This window comes from Oncorhynchus mykiss, chromosome 17 (genome assembly GCF_013265735.2).
Source record: "Oncorhynchus mykiss isolate Arlee chromosome 17, USDA_OmykA_1.1, whole genome shotgun sequence".
NCBI classification, from domain to species: domain Eukaryota; kingdom Metazoa; phylum Chordata; class Actinopteri; order Salmoniformes; family Salmonidae; genus Oncorhynchus; species Oncorhynchus mykiss.
The window spans coordinates 5,447,994-5,465,246 of record NC_048581.1 but is presented as its reverse complement, the minus strand read 5'-3'; the positions used below and the strand labels follow the sequence as shown (position 1 = coordinate 5,465,246).

Genomic DNA, 17,253 nt, shown 5'->3' with positions numbered 1-17,253 from the left:
ATTTCGAGTCTCATAACAATGGGTCTGAATACTTATGTAAATAGTGTTGTTTTTTTCAATACATTTGCAAAAAAAATAGAAAAATCTGTTTTTGCTTTCATTACCACAAAGTTATTTGAGTACTCGAACATTTTACTTTGTATTTTAACATTGACTGGCTGGCTAAAGCTCGCACAATATGCTATGGTAGCTACTAGCTAGCTGGCTAACATTAGCTGGGCTCGATGGTGTTATCCTTCCTGAACTTTGTTCTCCAGGTGAGACACACCCAGCATGTCAGCGTTAGCTAGCTAGCTACTTCTGTCAACACACTATGGGTAACGTTTACCCCTTTTCAATGTAACTAAACGCTAAAAAACGTATTGTTACCAAACACTGTTATTGCTAGCTGGATAACACAAACACTAGCTAGGTAACTAGCTATATGCCTAAACGATAGAAATCACGATGATGATAACTAGGGGGTAATGTATAGTGTCTATGCCAAAATTGTCATACATTCTTCTTCTCTACCACAGATTCCCATAAAGTCTCAGATTCCAGGATGGGGAAAGGCTTACGAGAAAGAAACAGATGGAGATGGAATTAGACAGAGATGTCGATTTCTATTATTACTTGTAATGTTAAAAAGGGAATAATAATAATATTACATTTTTCTAAATGAGCTATCTAGACCACTCACTGTACTATAGGCTACAGATGTTTCTAAATTAGCTATCTAGACCACTCACCGTACTGTACTATAGGCTACAGATTTGAGTCACCACTAAAATAGTTATTCATGTTATTGAGTAGGCATCTTTGTTTAATCTAACAATAAAACAACTTATTATTTTGTAAGAAATGTAAAGGCTTTTTACAATAAATTTGACTGAAGTAGAAGCTCATCTTTTATTCTCATAGTTATTGTCTGCAGTTGTCTTGATGTCCTTTGTATGTTTGATGACATGTTTGTACATACACAGAGCAGAAAACAACATTTCCCCATTGGGATGAAAAAAAGTAATTATCTTATCTTGTGATGAGGAAAGTATTGGCTGTAAGGGGTTAGAGAAAATGTATTTTCTCATTTTGATATTATTATTATTTGCCAGAATAAATGTCGTGAATAACTGCTTTACCAACTCCAGTCAGCAGATGGCGATGTGAGTCTTTCAGTTGATTTTTTTGTTGTTGTACATAATCTAGTGGACGGGACTCTTCCTAAAAACAAAATGGCAACTAAGTCAGCTACCTCGGTAGCTTACTAGCCAACAATAAACTGATGCATTGAAACTCCTTTGATAATTTGTATATTAATCTGTCTTTTAACACAATTTAAACGTAATATGCTTGTTAAATGTACTACATTGTTAAGAGGGATACTGAGCTAAGACTAGACTAGGCTAGTCACTAATGCTAGCTAGCTAACATCACTGACCATGAGCTCGCTAAACTACTCCCCCTCTGCTAAAGAAGCTCTGGGGCTGAACATTATCGTGGAAGAAGAGGAGGATATCACAGTGAAAGGAGAGAAAGAAGATTTCAGAATTAAAAAGGAGGATGTTACAGTGAAAGAAGAGAAAGGACCGTTTGGAGTGGAAGAGGGAATAGAGTATGTAACAGTGGAAGAGGAGGAGATGGAAGCTTTCAGAATTAAAGAGGAGGAAGTTACAGTGAAAGAAGAGAAAGAACCGTTTGGAGTGGAAGAGGGGGTAGAGGCTGTCACAGTGGAAGAGGAGGAGATAGAAGCTTTCAAAATGGAAGAGGAGGATATCATATTGAAAGAGGAGGAGGCTGCTACAGTGGAAGAGGAGAAAGAACCGTTTGGAGTGGAAGAGGGGGTAGAGGCTGTCACAGTGGAAGAGGAGGAGATAGAAGCTTTCAAAATGGAAGAGGAGGCTCCCTCAATAAAAAAGGAGGACATTTTGGGAGTGAAAGAAAGGGAAGAAATTGGGGAGGAGACTGAAGACCTGATTAACACCAGTGAGTATGGTCTTTGAAACAGGGGCGCAAACTCAGGCAGTTGTTGAACCAACGTGTGGTTTTTAAAGGTGCATTCTAATGAAGTACTACACATGAATATGTTGTTCAGTACTGTAGGAAATATTAAAGGATTATCTGTGATTGGTACATGCATTTTTAACTTTAAATGAATGATATGATACAATATTCTTTATTGTCCATTTTACATGGAAATTCATTTAGGTACACAAACACAATACACTAGAAAACATTCAGTATGGAAAACTGGAAAGTTAGTACACAAGTCACACATTTCTTTGGCCTACTGTCTGACCGTGCATTGGGCCTTCTTCTGTCCTACTGTTCAGCAGCCTGATGGGCCTTTACCTGTCCTAATGTTCAGCAGCCTGATGGGCCTTTACCTGTCCTACTGTTCAGATGCCTGATGGCCCCCATCTGTCCTGCTGTTCAGCAGCCTGATTGGCCCCAATCTGTCCCACTGTTCAGCAGCCTGATGGGCATTCATCTGTCCCACTGTTCAGCTGCCTGATGGGCCTCTCTCTGTCCTACTGTTCAGCAGCCTGATGGGTCTCACTCTGTCCTACTGTTCAGCAGCCTGATGGGCCTCTCTCTGTCCCACTGTTCAGCTGCCTGATGGGCCTCTCTCTGTCCTACTGTTCAGCTGCCTGATGGGCCTCTCTCTGTCCTACTGTTCAGCAGCCTGATGGGCCTCTCTCTGTCCTATTGTCCAGCAGCCTGATGGGCCTCTCTCTGTCCTACTGTCCAGCAGCCTGATGGGCCTCTCTCTGTCCCACTGTTCAGCAGCCTGATGGGCCTCTCTCTGTCCTACTGTTCAGCAGCCTGATGGGCCTCTCTCTGTCCTACTGTTCAGCAGCCTGATGGGCCTCTCTCTGTCCTACTGTCCAGCAGCCTGATGGGCCTCTCTCTGTCCTACTGTTCAGCAGCCTGATGGGCCTCTCTCTGTCCCACTGTTCAGCGGCCTGATGGGCCTTTACCTGTCCTACTGTTCAGCACCCTGATGGGCCTTTACCTGTCCTACTGTTCAGCAGCCTGATGGGCCTCTCTCTGTCCCACTGTTCAGCAGCCTGATTGGCCCTGATCTGTCCCACTGTTCAGCAGCCTGATGGGCCTCTCTCTGTCCCACTGTTCAGCGGCCTGATGGGCCTTTACCTGTCCTACTGTTCAGCAGCCTGATGGGCCTCTCTCTGTCCTACTGTTCAGCAGCCTGATGGGCCCTCATCTGTCCCACTGTTCAACAGCCTGATGGGCCTCTCTCTGTCCCACAGAGATGCAGTTAAAAGCAGAGGACAAGTCTAGGATGAGGATGTGCACATACCTAGACATAGATTCTTGGAAAATATAACTTAGTTAGGAGAAGAGAAGAAAGGATCAGATTTGACTCATCAAAGTAAGTGCTGTAGTTTAGTTTGAACAAATACAATAGATCTTCCCACTGGTATCTGTTACCAGGACAACCAGCAGAGTTCTGTTAGTTGACAGGAAGATAGACTGGTATATTTCCACCACGGTAGACAGAATTCTGTTAGTTATTCTACATTGTAGAATAATAGCAAAGACATCAAAACTATGAAATAACACGTGGAATCATGTAGTAACCTAAAAACTGTTAATCAAATGAAAATATCTTTTGAGATTCTTCAAAGTAGCCAGCCTTTGCCCTGATGACAGTTTTGCATTCTCTCAACCAGCTTCATGAGGTAGTCACCTGGAATGCTTTTCCAACAGTGGGTAAAGGTCGGGTCATCTAGTTCCGCTAGGCACAAACCAGATGGGATGGGCGTGTCACTGCAGAATACTGTGGTAGCCATGCTGGTTAAGTGTGCCTTGAATTGTAAATAAATCACAGTGTCACCAGCGAAGAACCATCACACACCACCTCCATGCTTTACGGTGAGAACTACACATGCAGAGATCATCCTTTCACCTACTCTGCGTCTCACAGTGGTTGGAATAAAAATAAAAAAAAATTTGGACTGATCAGACCAAAGGACAGATTTCCACCGGTCTAATGTCCATTGCTCATGTTTCTTGGCCCAAGCAAGTCTCTTCTTATTATTGGTGTCCTTTAGTAGTGGTTTATTTGCAGTGATTCATGCATGTCTCCTCTGAACAGTTGATGTTGAGATGTCTGTTACTTGAACTCTGTGAAACATGTATTTGGACTTCAATCGGAGGCTGGTAACTCTAATGAACTTATCCTCTGCAGTAGAGGTAACTCTAATGAACTTATCCTCTGCAGTAGAGGTAACTCTAATGAACTTATCCTCTGCAGTAGAGGTAACTCTAATGAACTTATCCTCTGCAGTAGAGGTAACTCTAATGAACTTATCCTCTGCAGTAGAGGTAACTCTAATCAACTTATCCTCTGCAGTAGAGGTAACTCTAATGAACTTATCCTCTGCAGTAGAGGTAACTCTAATGAACTTATCCTCTGCAGTAGAGGTAACTCTAATGAACTTATCCTCTGCAGTAGAGGTAACTCTAATCAACTTATCCTCTGCAGTAGAGGTAACTCTAATGAACTTATCCTCTGCAGTAGAGGTAAACTCTAATGAACTTATCCTCTGCAGTAGAGGTAACTCTAATGAACTTATCCTCTGCAGTAGAGGTAACTCTAATCAACTTATCCTCTGCAGTAGAGGTAACTCTAATGAACTTATCCTCTGCAGTAGAGGTAAACTCTAATGAACTTATCCTCTGCAGTAGAGGTAACTCTAATGAACTTATCCTCTGCAGTAGAGGTAACTCTAATGAACTTATCCTCTTGCAGTAGAGGTAACTCTAATTAACTTAGTTACTCTTCGGTCCTTTAAAAACCTGCTCTTTGTAAAATATTGTGTGCTATAGCCATCAATAGGGCTCTTTTCCTAAAAAAAAAAAAGTTACATCCGTTTGGTGTTTTGCCACGATACTATCGTCCCTGGCCTGTTCCAACCTGTTGGGTGTTTTGCCACGATACTATCGTCCCTGGCCTGTTCCAACCCGTTGGGTGTTTTGCCACGATACTATCGTCCCTGGCCTATTCCAAACCGTTTGGTGTTTTGCCACGATACTATCGTCCCTGGCCTGTTCCAAACCGTTTGGTGTTTTGCCACGATACTATCGTCCCTGGCCTGTTCCAAACCGTTTGGTGTTTTGCCACGATACTATCGTCCCTGGCCTATTCCAAACCGTTTGGTGTTTTGCCACGATACTATCGTCCCTGGCCTGTTCCAAACCGTTTGGTGTTTTGCCACGATACTATCGTCCCTGGCCTGTTCCAACCCGTTTGGTGTTTTGCCACGATACTATCGTCCCTGGCCTGTTCCAAACCGTTTGGTGTTTTGCCACGATACTATCGTCCCTGGCCTATTCCAAACCGTTTGGTGTTTTGCCACGATACTATCGTCCCTGGCCTGTTCCAAACCGTTTGGTGTTTTGCCACGATACTATCGTCCCTGGCCTGTTCCAAACCGTTTGGTGTTTTGCCACGATACTATCGTCCCTGGCCTGTTCCAAACCGTTTGAAACATTCTGTGTTTGAGCTACAGACTCCTTTTGTCCCCCATTGGATTCGTCCGTTTCTTCTGCGTCTGCCGATACCAACCATTAATCTGTGTGATTAATGATACCGAATCAAATCAAATGTTATTGGTCACATACACAGGGTTAGCAGATGTTATTGGTCACAGACACAGGGTTAGCAGATGTTATTTTGATTGTAGCGAAATGCTGGTGCTTCTAGTTCCGACAGTGCGGAAATATCTAACATGTAATCTAAGAATTCCACAATAACTACCTAATACGCACAAATATAAGTAAAGAAATGGAATAAGAATAAATACATATAAATATACGGATGAGCAATGACTGAGCGGCATAGGCAAGATTCAATAGATGGTATAAAATGCAGTATATACATATGAGATGAGTAATACAAGATATGTCAAAAATAAATAAAAAAGTGGCATTATTAAAGTGACTAGTGATTAATTTATTAAATTGGTCAATGATTTCAAGTCTGTATGTAGGCAGCAGCCTCTCTGTATTAGTGATGGCTGTTTAACAGTCTGATGGCCTTGAGATGGAAGCTGTTTTTCAGTCTCTCGGTCCCAGCTTTGATGCACCCGTACTGACCTGTGAAAAAACACATGTTTTAAACCCTGGTAACTCCACTTGTCTTCGCTGTATCAACATGACTAGCAACACGACTAGCAACACGACTAGCGACACGACTATCGACATGACTAGCATCATGACTATCGACATGACTAGCAACATGACTAGCATCATGACTATCAACATGATAGTCATGTTGCTAGTCATGATGCTAGTCATGTTTGTCATGTTGATAGTCATGTTGATAGTCATGTTGATAGTCATGTTGATAGTCATGATGCTAGTCATGTTGCTAGTCATTATGCTAGTCATGTCGATAGTCATGATGCTAGTCGTGTCGATAGTCGTGTCGCTAGTCGTGTCGATAGTCGTGTTGCTAGTCATGACTATCAACATGACTATCAACATGACTATCAACATGACAAACATGACTAGCATCATGACTAGCAACATGACTATCAACATGATTAGCAACATGACAAACAACATGACTAGCATCATGACTAGCAACATGATTAGCAACATGACAAACAACATGACTAGCAACATGACTAGCATCATGACTAGCATCATGACTAGCAACATGACTATCGACATGACTATCGACATGACTATCGACATGACTAGCAACATGACTAGCATCATGACTAGCAACATGACTAGCATCATGACTAGCAACATGACTATCGACATGACTATCGACATGACTATCGACATGACTAGCAACATGACTAGCATCATGACAAACATGACTAGCAACATGACTAGCATCATGACAAACATGACTAGCAACATGACTAGCATCATGACAAACATGACTAGCAACATGACTAGCATCATGACAAACATGACTAGCAACATGACTAGCATCATGACAAACATGACTAGCAACATGACTAGCACATGAAGCGTTTTCAACTGTCAAGTGTACACAAAGAAGGATGTATATGCATCCATACAACTGTCTCTTTCAACCTGCTCATAAATGTTATTTTATTTGTTATTATGGAAATGTTCTGAAAACTGTTTATCATGTGGCGGTTTCATTCAGGTCTCTGTTTAACGAAATACTCTGTCTTTGACAGGAGAGAGACCAGACTCTCCCTCTGACATGAGTCCTTCAGAGGAAACAGACCCAGGGAAGAGGCCTTCAGGTGAACCAGACCCAGGGAGGAGACCTTCAGTGGAACCAGACCCAGGGAGGAGACCTTCAGGGGAACCAGACTTGGGGAAGAGTCATTCAGGGGAACCAGACCTAGAGACTGCCAAACCAGTAGGACGGCACTGCTGCTCCCACTGTGGAAGGAAATTTACCAAGTTACACAACCTAAAAGAGCACGAGAGGACACACACAGGAGAAAAGCCTTTCCAATGTTCCCAGTGTGGAAAGAGTTTTAGCCGGTTAGACAGCCTGAAAATGCATGAAAGAATTCACTCTGGAGAGAAGCCTTACCAATGCTCCTATTGTGTAATGAGTTTTTCACGATCACAGGCCCTCAAAAGGCATGAGAGGACACACACAGGAGAAAAGCCTTTTCAATGCTCCCAGTGTGGAAATAGTTTTACCCTGTTGGCACACCTGAAATCTCATGAGAGGACGCACACAGGAGAAAAGCCTTTCCAATGTTCCCAGTGTGGAAAGAGTTTTACCCGGTTAAGGACCCTAATTAGGCACCAAGGAATACACAAAGAAGGAAGGAAGACCTTCCATTGCTCTCAGTGTGGAAAGAGTTTTACTGAGTTATGGGGCGTGAAAATACACGAGAGAATTCACTCTACACACAGAGGAGAAAGGCCTTTCCAATGCTCCCAATGTGGAAAGCGTTTTACCCAGTTAGGGAACCTGAATTTACATAAGATAATTCACTCTGGAGATAAGCCTTACCACTGCTCTCAGTGTGGAAAGAGCTTTATTCGGTCATGCCATCTCAAAGAGCATGAGAAAACACACACAGGAGAAAAGCCCTTCCAATGTTCCCAGTGTGGGAAGAGTTTTGCCCGGTTATGGAACCTAAAAGAGCACGAGAGGATACACACAGGAGAGAAGCCCTACCACTGCTCTCATTGTGGAAAGACCTTTTCCCGATTAAGGGAACTGAAATCCCATTACATTTCACACACTCTTATCCAGGGAGAATAACGATTGTTGAATTCACCTTAAAGGTAGCTAGCTAGGTGAGACAGCCACACATCACAGGCATAGTAAGTACATTTTCCCTTCATTAAATAGTTCTCAGTGAAGTCAGTGCTAGTAGGAAAAGACACGTTCAGGTCAGATTTATTGAAGATACTCTTTGAAGAGGGTCATCGTGGTTTTCAAGGTTCGTTGCACATGAGAGAATAAAGAAGCTATTTTCTGTCTCTTTTTTTACTGAGAATTTGTGTTTATGCCGCATGAAATCAAATTGTATGAATGAAATCATACAACAAAATGGCTACTTTTGTTTTAAAATGTTCTAATGTGCATTTTATTTCAATTAATAACAATTATTGTAATTCCAAGATGGTGTAGTAGTGGTGCAGACGTGGTTTGTCGTCCCCTCGTTTACTTTTGTATTCTGTCTTTTTTGTATATATATATATATATACACATTTATTTTCAATATTTTTTAAATTTTTAAATTAAATATACCTTCCGGCAACCCGCCTCACCCAATGTCATACGGATCCGCTATTTTTTAGACCTTATAGCTAGAACCCCCCATCAGAACCTAGCCATCAGAAGCTAACCAGTTAATTAGCTACTAGCTATTTAGTCATTGTTAGCGGCCTTTACCTTCTGCACAGACACCAGTTGTTTTTTTTGCCTGGATAATACTTGCCAGCCTGCCAGTATTGGACTGTTTACTCCACTACAATACCGTATTCCTGCCGTAAACCCTGGACCATTACTCCTGATCATCACAGCTAGCTAGCTGCCACAGAGTGACCCAGCCCGAAGCTAGCCCTGAGCCAGGCCCACCTCCCGGCCTACTCTGTGATCACTCGGCTACTCAGCCGATGACTCTACCCCAACACAGCTACAATCCACTACTCCACCGGATCCATACCGTAAGTTCTGGACCTTTGCATCGGATCATCGCTGCTACGATTGGCTATAGTGGCTAACGCCCCTGCCCCGAAACTAGCACCAGTTAGCCGCAAGCCAGGCACATCTCCCGACTAGCAAACTTCTTTCGCCATCTGGCCCAGACTCTTTGTCGACACGGCGCCCCGCCGTACCATCCATCGACTGGTCTGCCGACGTAACTCCATCCGCTGTGCCCTCAACCGGCCTTTGCCGGATGTTGGAGCAAACGCTTCTACCTACCCCGGCCTGCTAACTTTAAACGCCATGTCTCCCGCGTGCTAGCGTAGTAACGACTACCCCGCGGCTTCCCTGTTCCATCTATTGCTGTTCACTGGACCCTATGATCACTTGGCCACATAGCTGATGACTGCTGGGCTGTTCATTAATCACGGTACTCCATTTTGTTTACTTTTTGTTTATCTGTCGTCCCCAGCCTCGAACTCAGGCCCTGTGTGTAGTTAACTGACCCTCTCTGGCCATTCATCGCCATTTTACCTGTTGTTGTCTTAGCTGATTAGCTGTTGTTGTCTTACATGCTGACCAGATCGGACACGTCGCGTGCACGAGCGTCGCAAAACAAATTTAGAAATCCATGTTATTCAATTATTGCACCCGCACACGCTCACGACGCCAAGGGCTGAATTAGAACTCCTTTCTATTTCTGACGCAGATCAGATTGGTTTATAGAAGCAGGTACCCACGTTCCATCTCCTCATTGGTTATACCCACGTGGGTGATCGAAAGATTAACTGTTTTGCCGGTCGTCGTGGTAATATGAAAGTGTAGATGGATCACCATATAAGTTCAAAGATGGAAAAAGTCTGGAAGGAGGAGGAGAGGTGACTAGAAACGATTCGGATGGCCGTTTTATGTGTGGATTAATTGTCGGAATAGATGACCTTGTGCATTTCAGGTAAAATAACAACTCAATGTTTATATCCCAGGACAATTTAGCTAGCAAGTGCAAACTTGTGTTCCCAAATTAATGTCATGTGTGTCGTGATCGCGTTTGGTGTAGGGGGGACAAAATATATGTACGATGGTGCACGCGCGCAGCCGGTTTGGGTTCCGTGTTACCCGTTGTTGTCTCAGCTAGCTCTCCCAATCAACACCTGTGATTGCTTCATGCCTCGCTTTATGTCTCTCTCAAATTTCAATATGCCTTGTACACTGTTGTTTAGGATAGTTATCATTGTTTTAGTTTACTGCGGAGCCCCTAGTTCCACTCAACATGCCTCAGATACCTCCTTTGTCCCACCTCCCACACATGCGGTGACCTCACCCAGCATAACTAGCCCGTACAGTAAACTTGGTGTCTGGGTTTACCTCCACTGTACCCGCACCCCACCATACTGTACATATGTACATCTGTACATGATGTCCTGAATCTATTCTACCACGCCCAGAAATCTGCTCCTTTTATTCTCTGTCCCCAACGCACTAGACGACCAGTTCTTATAGCCTTTAGCCGTACCCTCATCCTACTCCTCCTCTGTTCCTCGGGTGATGTGGAGGCTAACCCAGGCCTTGCGTGTCCCCAGGCACTCTCATTTGTTGACTTCTGTAACCGAAAATGCCTTGGTTTCTTGCATGTTAACATCAGAAGCCTCCTCCCTAAGTTTGTTTTACTCACTGCTTTAGCACACTCTGCCAACCCTGATGTCCTTGCCGTGTCTGAATCCTGGCTTAGGAAGGCCACCAAAAATTCTGAGATTTCCATACCCAGCTACAATATTTTCCATCAAGATCGAACTACCAAAGGGGGAGGAGTTAGTCTGCAGAATTCTGTCATACTTTCCAGGTCTGTGCCCAAACAGTTCGAGCTTCTAATTTTAAAAATGAATCTCTTCAGAAATAAGTCTCTCACTGTTGCCGCCTGTTATAGACCCCCCTCAGCTCCCAGCTGTGCCCTGGACACCATATGTGAATTGATTGCCCCCCATCTATCTTCAGAGTTCGTTCGATCTGTTAGGTGACCTGAACTGGGATATGCTTAATTAACACCCCGGCAGTCCTACAATCTAAGCTAGATGCCCTCAATCTCACACAAATTATCAAGGAACCCACCAGGTACAACCCTTAATCTGTAAACATGGGCAACCTGATAGATATTATCCTGACCAACTTGCCCTCTAAATGCACCTCTGCTGTTTTCAATCAGGATCTCAGCGATCACTGCCTCATTGCCTGCATCCTCTATGGGTCCGCAGTCAAACAACCACCCCTCATCACTGTCAAACGCTCCCTAAAACATTTCTGCAAGCAGGCCTTTCTAATCGACCTGGCCCAGGTATCCTGGAAGGATATTGACCAAATCCCGTCAGTCAAGGGTGCCTGGTCGTTCTTTAAAAGTAATTTCCTCACCATCTTAAATAAGCATGCCCCTTTCAATAAAAAAAAAAACTAAGTACAGATATAGCCCTTGGTTCACTCCAGACCTGACTGCCCTCGACCAGCACAAAAACACCCTGTGGCGGACTGCACTAGCATTGAATAGTCCCAGCGATATGCAACTTTTCAGGGAAGTCAGGAACCAATACACACAGTCAGTCAGGAAAACAAAAGCTAGCTTTTTCATAAAGGAAATTTGCATCCTGCAGCTCTAACTCCAAAAAGTGTTGGGACACTGTAAAGTCCATGGAGAATAAGAGCACCTCCTCCCAGCTGCCCACTGCACTGAGGCTAGGAAACACTGTCACCACCGATAAATCCACAATAATCGAGAATTTCAAGAAGCATTTCTCTACGGCTGGTCATGCTTTCCTCCTGGCTACCCCAACCCCGGCCAACAGCTCGGCACCCCCTGCAGCTACTTCTTTGGACACTGTGTTAACAAACCTCCAAACGAGCTTCAATGCCATACAACACTCCTTCCGTGGCCTCCAACTGCTCTTAAATGCTAGTAAAACTAAATGCTCTTCAACCGTTTGCTGCCCGCACCCGCCCGCCCGACTAGCATCACCACCCTGGACGGTTCTGACTTAGAATATGGGGACAACTACAAACACCTAGGTGTCTGGCTAGACTGTAAACTCTCCTTCCAGACTCATATTAAACATCTCCAATCCAAAATTAAATCTAGAATCGGCTTCGTATTTCGCAACAAAGCCCCCTTCACTCACGCCGCCAAACATACCTTCGTTAAACTGACTATCCTACCGATCCTCGACTTTGGCGATGTCATTCACAAAATAGCTTCCAATACTCTACTCAGCAAACTGGACGCAGTCTATCACAGTGCCATCTGTTTTGTCACCAAAGCCCCTCATACCACCCACCACTGCGACTTGTATTGCCTTGTCGGCTGGCCCTCGCTACATATTTGTCGCCAGACCCACTGGCTCCAGGTCATCTATAATCTATGCTTTCCTTTCAGTTCTCTGCTGACAATGACTGGAACGAATTGCAATAATCGCTGAAGCTGGAGACTTATATTTCCCTCACTAACTTTAAACATCAGCTATCTGAGCAGCTAACACAGTCCATCTGTAAATAGCCCACCCAATCTGCCTACCTCATCCCCATATTGTTTTTATTTACTTTTCTGCTCTTTTGCACACCAGTATTTCTACTTGCACATCACCATCTGCTCATCTATCACTCCAGTATTAATCTGCTAAATTGTAATTACTTCGCTACTATGGCCTATTTATTGCCTTACCTCCTCATGCCATTTGTGCACACTGTATATAGACCTTATTTTTTTTCTTATATTGTGTTATTGACTGTATGCTTGTTCATTCCATGTGTAACTCTGTGTTGTTGTTTGTGTCGCACTGCTTTGCTTTATCTTGGCCAGGTCGCAGTTGTAAATGAGAACTTGTTCTCAACTGGCCTACCTGGTTAAATAAAGGTGAAATTAAAAAAAAAAAAATAATAATCTTAAAAAACACAGTTTCTAATAGGAATCTTATAGGAATGCTATAGTGCTTTTTCGTAAAGGGGAGCCAGTTTGACTGTATGGAGTAGCTTACTTTCGATGAGCAAAGACTAAGACTGGTAGGTCTGGGATACCAGACTGTACTCTGGTCAAAGAGTGATGACAGATATCCCTGCAAATAAAAACAGTCTGATCTCCACAAAAGCCAAACTGAGAAATACATTTAGTTTTTTTTATATTAACAAGTGGTTGCCATGGTGAATAATCCAATAATAATTGGTAGGACCCATGAAAGGAAACTCTAAATGAAAATACTGACAGTTCAGGCAGTTAACCCACTGTTCCCAGGCCGTCATTGAAAATAAGAATTTGTTCTTAACTGACTTGCCTGGTTAAATAAAGGTAAAAAAAAAATAAAAAAAAATAAAAAATAAAAAAATAAAAATGGCCTTGTAGATCTAATCGAAATGATTCTAAATTCATATCTAAGGGTATTTTTTTAAATACATTTCCCGTTGCAGGTATTATAAATTAACAGTGTGTCAGTTTCCCAAAGTTTGGTGTTGACTATGAACTTTACTTAGTGAGGTTAGCTGTGCTTTGTGGAAGAATGTCAGATGTAAATTATTGTCAACATTGAGTTGTTACTGGCTAGCTAGCTAGTTGGCTAGCTAACTGGATATAACAGGTAATGACGTTCGTTACCTTATTTGTGCTTAATTTTATTTGTTTGTTTACACAGATGACATCAGCCTTATATATATATATATATATATATATATATATATATATATATATATATATATATATATATATATATATATATATATTTAAACTTCCTTGGCTAAATATAGCTAGCTAGTTGATTTGCTAGCTAATTGGTTGGTTAGCTTGCTAGCCAACGTTAGCTCCTATCTGGCTAGTACTGTATCTATGGTATAACCAAAGATACTGTATATAGAACCAACCCAAAATAGTTAATCTGTGTCGTTTACGGTGGGAGCAAATTAAGCATATTGGGCGGAACAAACAAGGAGGTTGGCAAAATCAGAGTTAGCGAGATCCCATTTGAGACATTTGCATATTTTCCGTTAGGGAACGCCTCCTCTGAAGTGCGCATGTGCACAAACTAAATTCGACTTTGCACTCCTTGAAATTGTATTGGTCACGAACACGTATTTAGATGTTATTGCCGGTGTTGAGAAAATGCTTGTGTTCCTAGCTCCAACAGTGCAGTAGTGTCTAACAATTCACAACAATACACACAAATCTAAAAGTAAAAGGATGGAATTAAGAAATATATAAATATTGGGATGAGCAATGTCGGAGTGGCATTGACTAAAATACATGTACCCTGCACATTGACTCGGTACCGGTACCCCCTGTATATAGCCTCATTACTAACCTGTACCCTGCACATTGACTCGGTACCGGTACCCCCTGTATATAGTCTCATTACTAACCTGTACCCTGCACATTGACTCGGTACCGGTACCCCCTGTATATAGCCTCATTACTAACCTGTACCCTGCACATTGACTCGGTACCGGTACCCCCTGTATATAGCCTCATTACTAACCTGTACCCTGCACATTGACTCGGTACCGGTACCCCCTGTATATAGCCTCATTACTAACCTGTACCCTGCACATTGACTCGGTACCGGTACCCCCTGTATATAGCCTCATTACTAACCTGTACCCTGCACATTGACTCGGTACCGGTACCCCCTGTATATAGTCTCATTACTAACCTGTACCCTGCACATTGACTCGGTACCGGTACCCCCTGTATATAGCCTCATTACTAACCTGTACCCTGCACATTGACTCGGTACCGGTACCCCCTGTATATAGCCTCATTACTAACCTGTACCCTGCACATTGACTCGGTACCGGTACCCCCTGTATATAGCCTCATTACTAACCTGTACCCTGCACATTGACTCGGTACCGGTACCCCCTGTATATAGCCTCATTACTAACCTGTACCCTGCACATTGACTCGGTACCGGTACCCCCTGTATATAGCCTCATTACTAACCTGTACCCTGCACATTGACTCGGTACCGGTACCCCCTGTATATAGTCTCATTACTAACCTGTACCCTGCACATTGACTCGGTACCGGTACCCCCTGTATATAGCCTCATTACTAACCTGTACCCTGCACATTGACTCGGTACCGGTACCCCCTGTATATAGCCTCATTACTAACCTGTACCCTGCACATTGACTCGGTACCGGTACCCCCTGTATATAGCCTCATTACTAACCTGTACCCTGCACATTGACTCGGTACCGGTACCCCCTGTATATAGCCTCATTACTAACCTGTACCCTGCACATTGACTCGGTACCGGTACCCCCTGTATATAGCCTCATTACTAACCTGTACCCTGCACATTGACTCGGTACCGGTACCCCCTGTATATAGCCTCATTACTAACCTGTACCCTGCACATTGACTCGGTACCGGTACCCCCTGTATATAGCCTCATTACTAACCTGTACCCTGCACATTGACTCGGTACCGGTACCCCCTGTATATAGTCTCATTACTAACCTGTACCCTGCACATTGACTCGGTACCGGTACCCCCTGTATATAGTCTCATTACTAACCTGTACCCTGCACATTGACTCGGTACCGGTACCCCCTGTATATAGCCTCATTACTAACCTGTACCCTGCACATTGACTCGGTACCGGTACCCCCTGTATATAGTCTCATTACTAACCTGTACCCTGCACATTGACTCGGTACCGGTACCCCCTGTATATAGCCTCATTACTAACCTGTACCCTGCACATTGACTCGGTACCGGTACCCCCTGTATATAGTCTCATTACTAACCTGTACCCTGCACATTGACTCGGTACCGGTACCCCCTGTATATAGTCTCATTACTAACATGTACCCTGCACATTGACTCGGTACCGGTACCCCCTGTATATAGTCTCATTACTAACCTGTACCCTGCACATTGACTCGGTACCGGTACCCCCTGTATATAGCCTCATTACTAACCTGTACCCTGCACATTGACTCGGTACCGGTACCCCCTGTATATAGCCTCATTACTAACCTGTACCCTGCACATTGACTCGGTACCGGTACCCCCTGTATATAGCCTCATTACTAACCTGTACCCTGCACATTGACTCGGTACCGGTACCCCCTGTATATAGTCTCATTACTAACCTGTACCCTGCACATTGACTCGGTACCGGTACCCCCTGTATATAGTCTCATTACTAACCTGTACCCTGCACATTGACTCGGTACCGGTACCCCCTGTATATAGCATTATTGTAATTTTAATGTGTAACTTTTTTTTTATTTTTTACGTTTATTTTGTAAATATTTTCTAAACTCCATTTCTTGAATTGCATTGTTGGTTAATGCCCCATCTGTCAGTCAGCTCTCTGTTTCCACTCTCTCAACGGAGCTGACCTGAACTGGCAGGTTTCACACCCCACATTTACATAGGGAGTAACGTGTCACATTTTCTGGCCTATCCAGAAAAATGCTAAATGTTCTCTTCCTCTGAGAAAGTAAGCTTGGGAGACAGCACCCAGTGTGGAAAGATGTTTACCCGCTGACTAAACTAAATTAATTTAGATGTATCAATAATTTAAAAGTAAAAAAAGATATGTACCAATGGCAGATTGCCCCTTTAACAATTCCTACAGTACTGAACAACATATTCGAGTGTAGAACTTCAGTAGAATGCCCCTTTAAAACCCCACATTAGTTCAACAACTGCTGAGTTTTTTTAGACAATACTCACTGCTGTTAATAAGATCTTCTGTCTCCTCCTCTTTCACTCCCAGAAAAGCTTCAACCTTCTCTTTTATTGAGACAGGCTCCTCTTCCTCCCCAAAAGGTTCGTCTTTCACTGAAACAGCCTCCTCTTCCTCCTTTTTCATTCTGAAAGCTTCTACCTCCTCTTCCACTGTGACAGCCTGTTCCTCTTCCTCTTTCACTGTAACATCCTCCTATTCTTTCAATGTGATAGCCTCCTCTTCCTCCTTTTTCATTCTGAAAGCTTCTTCCTCTCCTTTCACTGTGATAACCTCCTCTTTTAAGTCAATGTTCAGCCCCAGAGCTTCTTTCTCCGTACAGCAGACCTCCTCACGTCGCCATCTGCTGGCTGCATTGGGTAACGCAAAGAGGGTTCTGTCAAACAATATCATAACATCATTTCAGTACGTTTT

At 43.3% G+C, this 17,253-nt stretch overlaps 2 protein-coding genes and 1 long non-coding RNA gene across 5 annotated transcripts in view; 1 reads left to right on the top strand and 2 right to left on the bottom strand.

Moving 5' to 3' along the window:
- The window catches only part of LOC110494908 (zinc finger protein 721), a 317,665-nt gene that overhangs the window by 132,496 nt on the left and 167,916 nt on the right, over positions 1-17,253 (bottom strand). The window lies entirely within an intron of this gene.
- On the top strand, positions 1,196-8,445 carry LOC110517971 (zinc finger protein 436-like). 3 transcript variants are annotated; one of them, XM_036947932.1, is made up of 3 exons: positions 1,196-1,694; positions 1,881-1,965; positions 7,170-8,445. In XM_036947932.1, the coding sequence occupies exons 1-3, from the start codon at positions 1,422-1,424 to the stop codon at positions 8,222-8,224; spliced, it is 1,413 nt and encodes a 470-aa protein (XP_036803827.1). In that variant the 5' UTR covers positions 1,196-1,421; the 3' UTR covers positions 8,225-8,445. The 3 variants fall into 3 exon arrangements, with proteins under 3 accessions (XP_036803827.1, XP_036803826.1, XP_036803828.1); XM_036947931.1 differs by having other exon boundaries at positions 1,196-1,965; XM_036947933.1 differs by lacking the exon at positions 7,170-8,445 and adding an exon at positions 3,252-3,859 and having other exon boundaries at positions 1,196-1,965.
- Positions 6,041-17,010, bottom strand: LOC118940020. Its single transcript, XR_005036649.1, has 3 exons — positions 16,827-17,010; positions 7,220-7,380; positions 6,041-6,102 (listed from the first exon to the last, which is right to left on the bottom strand). It is a non-coding gene; the product is annotated as an uncharacterized LOC118940020 (long non-coding RNA).